The following is a 9,704-nucleotide window of genomic DNA, read 5'->3' as shown; positions in this document are numbered from 1 at the left end:
CAAGTTCGGGGCGAGAGGAAATTCAAAGTGCACAGTGCCGGATGCCTGGCAGACTATTGAAGTGCAATTGGATCTGGGTGGAGAGTGATGGAGGAGCCTCATGAATGGGCTTTTTGTTGCAAAATGTTGGATTGGTTTGGGATTTTTTTTTTTTTTATTGGAGGTTCATCTTACGAATTACGAACCACAGCACCTTTCACGACACCCCCAGAAAAAAGATTTAATGACACTGTAGTGTTCTCTGACAAACTGGCAGCCTCCAATTAGCATTTGCAAGCTTAATTAAAGGATATCAACAAGCATCCAAACCATTTCTCATAGAATCACAGAGGCAAAAGCTGGGCCTTTAGAAACAGTGAAACTAAAAAATAGTTCTTGAAGAGAGTCCATGGGATTTTAAGTTTGGCTCCCCTCTCATTTGCACTTACACCGATGACAAATGCTAACTAGATGCTGCTGCCAGCTTAGTGTGAATGCTTTTTTTAATCCGGACGCCTTGGTTGTAAATAAGTAAGATGGACGCTGTAAAGTCACTGAGACAAAGTTTGACCCAATAATCATCCAACAGTTTTGTAATGCTCCTTTTTATGTTTTTTTTAAGCCGGTCATCTAACATTTGGCAATACAACGCGTACATGCAGCCTCCACTGATAACCAGAAGGGCTTGATTGATATTGCTCAGCTGCTTTATTGAAAAACTGTGCATGCATGCGCCCAGTTGATGAGAAGCAGAGGTACACGGCATAATCAGCAACTTCTGATACCGAAGGGTAAAATTTTCCCGACTTGCTCCTTGGATCTGTTTTTGTCGCTAGGTAGCATAAGCATCTTGGACGTTGTATGTGGAAGTGCTCCGCAGAGAGACGACTCTGTGACTTTTTTGGACTCAGTAGAAGAATGCCTGTCACTCATGCAGCCCTCTTTGCAGACAAATCCCTCCTCTGCACAGCGCGGCTATGTTTCCTTGTTTTAGTAATTAACACGAGAATGTTTCACCAAGAAGCAGACAATGAAATCATGGTGCAATTAAACCAAGTTTACATTTATAAATGGTGAGATGTGTGTACTTTAATATATATATCTATATATCTATATATTCCTAGCAGCGGGGAGCTAGCTGTCCCCAGTGTTAGCGGAGCAGCCAGCAGAGTTTTAAGCCTGGCGTCGGCCTCCGCCCAGCGCCAACGGACAGCCCAGCGCCAAACTGGGAGCGTTCACACAGAGGACAGAGACGGCCGAGATCCGCATTTTCACTGATGTCCTCTCCTCGTTTTAACCACTGTGACTTTTACACAGTGGAGGAAAAGAGAAAAAAAAAAAAAGTACACGGTTGTTTATTTTCAATAACCTGCATTTCAAACGTGGATTTTACACGCAATGACAGTGATGTGAAGTGATGTAGCGTCATTGCCGAGGTTAGGATTTTATTTTATTTTATTTTTTGGTCTTTGAAATTTCCATGGGTTCCGAGTGAATGGGTTTTTTTTTTGTTATTGGAAACGTGGCTGTGGTTTTATTGACTGATATAATAATAAAAAAAAAAAATAAAAAGGTTGAGAGCTGAAGCTGAAGCGTCCCGATGGAACGAAGGAGGTTTGCGAAGCTTTTGGCCTTATTGACACGTTTTATTATTATTTTTTTCCTTTACAAGAAAAGAAAAAGACAAGAAAAAACAACAACAACAACAAACGTCTCTGTAGGCTTTTCACTACCTCTCATGTTGGTTAATTTATTTCACATCTAGTTGTCTATGTACAAGTTGTTTTTAGATCTACTTGAAGCCTAACACTGTAAACAAAAAAAAAAAATGTGCACAGAAAAACGAATATGTATTTGACGAGAGGGGTTAAAGAGAGCTTAGCCTAGTCAACGTTATTATTATTATTTCCTTTTTTTTTTTTGTTTATATGTATGTTTTTTTTTTTTTGTTTGTTTTGAAATTGTGTTGAGCTGAACTAGATTTTGCATCTCTATAAAGAATTCAGGAAATCCACTGTCTAAGGGCTAATCCCATTTTTGCCTATGCAAATCTGTTACTGTGGGCGAGTTGGGAAGGGGCGAGCTACCGTACCTTTCACATGTGCTAGATGGACCATGGTTTACATTGCCCTTTGCTGATATTCTTCAATCTTACTCAGCAAAAATGTACGCTTATTTTTTTTCTATATAAATATTCTATAAATATATATATATATGAATAACAAGTAATATAAAGAGAAAATAGTATATGCCTTCGTGATGATATATATAAAAAAAGAAACCTTGCTGAAAACAAATAAATGTGTTGTTGTCTGACCTTATGTGGCTGTGTGCTGGAGTCTTGGTGAGACGATGTAGGCGACGGCTGGAACTCACCTGACGATGTGAAGTGACCGACAGACCGACTGGAGAAAAAAAAAATAATAAAAGCTCGACTGTCAGGCTGAACTCTCATCGCTCAGGCTACATCACCAGTAGCGTAACCGAGTGCGGTGTTTCCTACCCGAGGGAGGATTTTTTTTTTTCTTTTTTCTTTTTTTTTTACATTTTTTTTTTTTTTTTGATTTCTTTCAGGTGCCATAACATGACACGAGTTTCTGTGAAGAGCAGCATTGTCTCTTCCCCATCCCGCCCCCCCCGTGAGGTAGAAAAGATACTCAGCACATCAGAGCTTATCACCTTTTCCTTGTCGTTTCCCCACCTTGAGGTGTGGTCGCTTTTATCCTATTTGAAGGGCTAAGTTGGAGCAAACCTGGAAAAGGCATTTACATGTAATGACAAGAGCAGAGATACTAATAAGATCCAGCTCTTGTTTTGGTTTGGGATGTATACTGTCTGTCCACTCATAGGTCATTTTTTACAACCATCAATAATCACATGGTAACACATTACTCACCAACAACCAAACCATCCAGGTTTAATGAAAATTGTGGTCCAGACTTTTTTATGAGCGTTTTACACATTGCATGCTCCACTGATCATGAAATAAATGTAGAAATCTGTTTTATCCTGATGATAGTTTGCTGTTTTTTAAACTAAATCAGTGCAGCACCGTCTTCATCAGCACACAACACAACTCTTTTCCCCACTCTTCAGCCTTTATCCCTCCTCCTCGTCGTTTCTGTTCCCACCTCCGGTCAGACTATCACTGTGTTAATGCAGTAGCGTTGATGTGGAACACGTAGGCAGAGGTGGGTTTCCGTGTTTTGTGGTCCATCGATGCAAGAAGCAAGAGCGTTTGTCAGAAGACCATTCACTCAGCTTCCGAGCCACTTTGGGTTACAGTTGAGTTTGATTTTGGTCGAGTAGGTTTTTTTTAAACTGAGTTGTATGGAGAGGGATTGCGCCTGTCGGTGTTGTTATTGTCCAGACTCGGTTCACAGTGTGTCCAGGCTAGAGGAAGACAGGTTTATTGACTATTGGTTTTGAATTGAACCTGCTTGGCGTGTTCCTTCAGTTGGATTTGGTGCCTCTTATGCTTCAAAACAGACCTCAAGATCTCTCTTCTCTTTCTCTCTCCTGCTCTCTCTCACTCCCTCTCTCAGTAACATCACACAGACAAAACTGTTAATAGCAGAAAAGGCCCATTTATGCAGCATAAACAAGAAAAACCATTTTTCCGACATGATTACAGTCCCTCATATAGTCCTCTTTTGTGCCTCCTCAGGAGGTGTTTATGGTACTTTGGGAAGGAGGTTATGTTTGTGCAGGTATTGGTTGAAGTTGGTTTTCAACTTATTCAACAGTTTTAGGCAATCACTCCTCTCTTTATTGATTTAGATGCCTAAGCCTCTTGGTTTTTTGCCATGCCTTTGTAGATAGATCACAGGCATCACGAGATGATCCACTGATGAAAATAAAAGAATTTTATTGTCACTTAGGTGATTGAAAGTGACGTTTTTCTATTCAGCATGCTTTTTGCTAAATAAATGAAATAATAATTCAGTTATTTGCTATAAACGATACTGTATGAGTATGTATTCAAGTACTGCAGTATGCAGACAAATAAAAATATCAGAAACTCTTTTCAGAGGTTCATATTTTACTTCTAGTATGTTTCACTAATATTGACAATTATGGATACTGAATTCTTGTTTTGAGTGTCTCATGAATTGCTAGAATGACTAAAATGACCCTCTTTATATTAACAAGAATAGACTGGTTGGTCATTTTAGACAATTAACAGTCTCCAAATGCATGACTTGAAGAACAATTTCAATAGGACAGTGCTAGTGCTGCAGGCTTTTTAATCCAAGTCAAGTTTGGTCAAACTAGTTCAACTTTGTCTGTTTTTCACAAGTTGCTTGGCAACTTTTGATGATGACTGTGATCCTGACAATATTTATAATCCATGGAGGCAGGCCTCAGTTGCTGGAGCAAATCTCATCCTTGAGGTCGAATGGTCTGATGGTGTGAGATTTATTTCTCTCGCAGAGCTTCGGAGCAGATGAGAGAGGCCTGCTTTTCACACAGCAAAAGCTGACATAATGTGATTGTCGGCGCATCCTAACCTGTCTAGACAAAATGATCATTGACCAATGACAGTTGAACTTAAAAAAAGCGTCCACTGAGGCTGAGCCTGCGAGCTCGGCTCGTCCTGCAACTTCCCTGTCCCATGTCAGAGATCATGTCCTCAGCCTTCAGGGTTGTGCTGCTCAAGGATCTGAATGCTTTTCTTGTGATTATGTCTTTGAATTCAAAGCGATTATTTATCTCGGAGCAGCAGTCCTTCTCTGAAACACCCTGAGATGCGGGTATCCCTCACTGTAGCATTTTAAAAGACTCTCCTGTCTTTATTATGTTCCACATCGACAAAATGCCATCCTGTGCTCTGGTACGGCACAGGAGGAGCTCATCTGTGGGACCTTATTTAATTTATATCCATCTCGCCTCGTCTCACAGGGATATAAACCCGCACTTCAAGACAGACGCGGTACAATATTAACAGCACTGAGCAGTAGGGAATTAACATGTTGTCAGAGAGACATTTAATCATCTTGTTAGTCTTGGCAAGTCTCTGCATGGTCGTAAGACACAGATGTGAACATAGTTTCCATCGAGGACATTGATTGTTCAATTTGACGAAAGAAAAATATACACCCCTACGCCTGGTTTAGAAAATCTGGAAGTTTTTTTTTTTTATTTTATGTAAGAAACATTCCTCTGACCAGGAGAGCTGACATGGGTAAAATAAAAATCCTATCTTTTACCAAAAACAAACAAAAAAAACATAGTGACTGGTTGAAATTGCCACCGTAATTGTCAATGCAAACTGTCCCAATAAGTTAAAAAAAAAAAAAAAAAAAAAAAAAGCCTCTTTAGTGGCTAGAATGTGCCAAAATGATCTCTCTGTTGTTTCCATGTAACGGGGTCAGAGGATTTGTTGGAATATAAAATCACATGTTCTGCCGAGCTCAAAAAACACATTTTGTTATTTGGTTTGTTCGTTTTCGCGCGCTGGGTTTTTTTCTCAGCCTGCATTTTCATGTAATCCACCGACTCTGCAAACAAGCGCTGAACATTTTGAGGCGCGCTGTCACCGTACGGGAACATGTGCTCTCAGTATAGTCCAACAACCCTCACGTCCGATGAACGATGTGGAGTACAAGCTACCATATCAGATTCAACTGAAATTGTAACTTTGTGTCAAAAAAGAAAACAAACAACAAAAAACAAAAAGCTGTTCACTATTGTCGTTTTTAAATTTGTTTTCTACTGCTTTAATTTATTTTTTTAACAGGGGTATATTTCATTCATTGTCTTTTCTTTTTATCTAGAGAAAAAAAAGACAAAATTGTTGTTCATCAGCATTTAAACTTTCGTACGCACCACCTTCATGTTAGAAAGCGTGTTCAGCTGTGGTACATTTGGATGTAAAAGTTCAGTCTCTGTCTTTGTTTACACGATGACATCTTGCATAAGAGAAACTTCAATCTATGGTTACTGCCCTTGAATATCTGTAATTTAAATAGTGCTGCTAGAGACAGAAATCTAAATGTAACATCTTACAATAAATACTTAATAGATTTTTTCCCAAATGTGACTGTGTCTTTCTTTCACTGAAAGCGTGAGGAAATAAAAACAGATATTTGTGTATGATTGCAGTTTAAGCTGTACTGGGATGGGCACATTTGAATTTTAGTATTTCACTTCTCTTCAGGAAGAAGTTTCCACATATTTAAGTACTTTTGTTGCCCAGAAATGACCCTGTTCTGTTTTGATTTGAATTTTGAGCGGGACTTTCTCCACTAGGTGAACTTTTTCAGCTGCATTCAGGCTCCTCAGCAAAGGTATGTCCGTCCATGAAGACCGCATGAGCTTTTCCTTTGCCTTGGGAGTGGGGATTTAAAGCCCCCATGAAACGACCTCACATGACCTCTGCTCCCTGTAGAACAGAGGTTGTTAAAGAGTGACATCATCCTGCACCACAGGGTGTAAATTAAAATTTCTACCAATAAAAATCTTTAAACATGGCCTTGCATCCACCAATCCCTTCAAACAAAATTGTTTCTCTCTCAAACTCATATGATTCTGGTTTGCGCTTACACTGAATGATCCCTCCCTGCTTGCAGAAACTTTTTTGCCTAAGACGGTGGAGTCATGACCTGTCTTACATTTATTCTGTACAGACTTTCCCTAATCTTAGCCATAACCAACTTACACCAAATCCTAACCTTAACCAGTATGCCAACACAAACACTCAAATGACTTCACCATCCTTGGGGAAAAACATCGTGTTTCAACAGGAACTACATCACATCAAGAAAGGAAGAGTCTGTTTCATGGGGTCCTTGAGGTTAGAGAGCTGATTGGTTTGATTGCTGATCTCACAACAAGGAGGTTGGCACAACTTCCTCAATAACGTTTGAGCCAGCTCACATTCTTCCACAGACAGAAACATTATCAGTTTAATAACAGTTCATCCTTAAGCGGTGAAGATACAAATGTAAACCTTTACCACGAGCTAAGGAGGAAGGATGTTTGGCGCTTTTGGAGAACTGATCATCTAGTGCTCATTTACAGGGGCAACAAAGACAACATGAAATTACATCTTCTCATTATAAGACTGCATGGAAACCCCTATCCCAACACACACACACGCATGCACACAGGTTTTCACAAGTATCCTTGTTAGGACGTTGCATAACCAGGACCTAAATATTTGTTTTATTGTATTTTGCTGTAATCAGTTTACCTTCTAGTCTGTTTTTTTTTTTTTTACTTGTTTTTTTTTTTTTTTAACAAAAGGCCCTTTTAAGCAAATCAGCATCCACAACAAACACTATGATCCTTGCACTGGATAGTTGTTTTCAGTTTCTCTATGTACACTCTATCGGTCCCTATCAAATAAACCATAAATAAATAAATACATGACATTTTGCCTCTTTAGTACCAGGCTTTGGTCCCCATGATGTCTACTGGTCCCAACAAGGTTGGTGTTCATACTGGAAATCATTTCTAGAACATAATAAAAACGCACACACACACACACACACACACACACACGTCAGCAGGCCTATTAGCCCTAGGTGGCGTGGTGTGGTAGCCAGAGGTAGGAGGAGACAGTCTCATTTAAAAACCGTCTTTATTTCGTCACCGGATGTAAGATCATGTTTTTCGATCTGTTTACATTCAGACAACAGGGTAAGACCATGCTGAGGACAGGAGAGGAGGCAGGTTTGTGTGCATGGGTGTTCTCTCATACAATCCTCTGTATGTGTGTGTGTGTGTGTGTGTGCGTGTCTGTGTGTGTGTGAGTGTGTGTGAGTGTTTTTGTAAGGACTGCCTGTGTGATCTTTCATACAGTCTTCTCTGTATATGGGTATGAGTGTGCATGCACTCACAGTCTTTTGTGTTTTGTGTGTGTGTGTGTGTGTGTGTGCGTGTGTTTTTTCAGACAGTCTTTTGATCCGTAGTCTCCGGGGCCGTCGAGGCCGACGCCGACTCCTCCTGGGTCTTGTCCACTCCCTGGCCGCAGTCTTGGTCAGTGGATGGCGCGTTGTCTTTTGGCGTGACGGCGGCGTTCGAATAGGTCGCATCTATGCTCTCATATGGCTCTGATGTCCACTGGAGAGAGCGTGAGAGAGACAGTCCAGATTAGAGAGACAGAAGACAGACTTTTTTCCTTCACAGCGTGTGTCTGGATGCTGCCAGTTGAAGAATTGACACATTTACACTGTCAGAATAGACAGTCAGGGTGCAGTGCAGTACCACAATAAATCAGATGAAATGCAGCGTGTTTCTAAGATGCACCTTCGTGATCACAGTGACAAATGGCAACGTGTGGACAGAGCGAGACGCACACAGGCACACTGCCCTTTATAGTATTTTTATAGTCATTCAGTAGCACTGCAGCTGCTGAAAGATGATGCCACAGCTACACAAAACAAATCGTGAAGTTAGACTCATAATTTAACCATTTACATTTTAAAATTTTTAAAAAAAAATAACAAAGTTATCTGAGGTTCATTTAACCAAACATAACATATTATTTCAACTCATTGCTCCAACAAAGCTGGAAATTCAAACTGGCTGGCTATAAAAATCTTTATGCAGCTGTCCTAATGCATTTTATTGATCTGAAATGCTAAAATGTTTGTGTGACTGTGTTGCATTTGATTATGATTAATTATGATTACTGTTCTTTCATAATTATTAACATAATCTATCAACACTGAAAACATGTGTCAATGCATTTCCTGACTGCCAGTGAATTTGATGATATTGAATAAATAAATAAATAAATAAATGAGTGAATAAAAACATTGAATAATCCAGCAGATAAAATTTGAGTCTGGTGCAGTCCTAAGTTGGGGTAATCAGCGCAACTTTACTGTAAATGTACACAGTTTTTCTGTGGGGTTTTTGATCAATACCATATCTGATCAATACAAATGTCTCAACAATTATTTGGCCTGATGCTGAGATTTCTGGCTTGTGAAATTCCCCTTGCGGCCGCTACTCTCAGCTGTGCTCCTCACCTGTGTAGCCCTGCTGCTAGACCTGTGTGACGGCCCGATGGCGATGTTGACGCTGGACGACGACTGCGTGTCGGTGGTGTTGCCTCCCTCAGCGGCAGACAGCCCCGAGATGACCAGGCCGCTGGAGAAACTTCGCTTCCCAAACAGCAGGCTGAGAGTGGAGGATGAGGAGGATACCTGGGAAAGGCAGCGCAGAATAAGAAAATACAGTTCTTGAATATTGCATAACTCCTTTGACACGTATGTAGCAGCATAGGGTGCACAAGCAAGCAGAACACATGCACACACAACCATCAGAGAGACAGCGTGAGATGTCCAAGATGTTTGCTGCTCAGCTCTGAATTTCATTTCTCAAATATTTTCCGTGATAACTTGACAGATGAAACCTCTAACCTTTTTTTTTTTTTTTTTCTTTTTTGCAAATGGGAATATAATCCAATGTGGAATCACTTTCCACTGAGTGCCCATTAACTAATTAACATAAATTAAAGATGAATAATCAGCATTGCCTAAAAAGCCTAAATAAGTAAACACATTAGTTCACATTATTTGGAAAATCAAATGTATTCCAGCATTGATTTAAGCATTTGTTCATGTGTATTTGGCACTAGCTAATGTTGGTTAATGTTATTTGTGTTTAATTCATGTTTGTAAATGAATGAACACAGTGTTTAGTGTGCTTTCACTTCACCTGAAGGATTACATCTTTCTCTATGGAATGAGAAATTCTGCACCTTTTGGGCT

At 39.9% G+C, this 9,704-nt stretch overlaps 1 protein-coding gene across 1 annotated transcript in view; it reads right to left on the bottom strand.

Moving 5' to 3' along the window:
* Positions 1-7,550: 7,550 nt before the first annotated feature.
* pcnx2 (pecanex 2) overlaps positions 7,551-9,704 on the bottom strand; it is a 34,308-nt gene continuing 32,154 nt past the window's right edge. The window contains exons 39-40 of the mRNA XM_030071361.1: positions 8,961-9,137; positions 7,551-8,046 (exon numbers count right to left, since the gene is read on the bottom strand). Coding sequence (XP_029927221.1) covers positions 7,873-8,046; positions 8,961-9,137 — 351 coding nt within the window. The 3' untranslated portion in view covers positions 7,551-7,872. The remainder of the gene's footprint in view (positions 8,047-8,960; positions 9,138-9,704) is intronic.

The sequence above is a fragment of the Myripristis murdjan genome, chromosome 15 (genome assembly GCF_902150065.1).
Source record: "Myripristis murdjan chromosome 15, fMyrMur1.1, whole genome shotgun sequence".
NCBI lineage: Eukaryota > Metazoa > Chordata > Actinopteri > Holocentriformes > Holocentridae > Myripristis > Myripristis murdjan.
The sequence above is the reverse complement of the archived record's forward strand: the minus strand, read 5'-3'. Positions and strand labels throughout refer to the sequence as shown.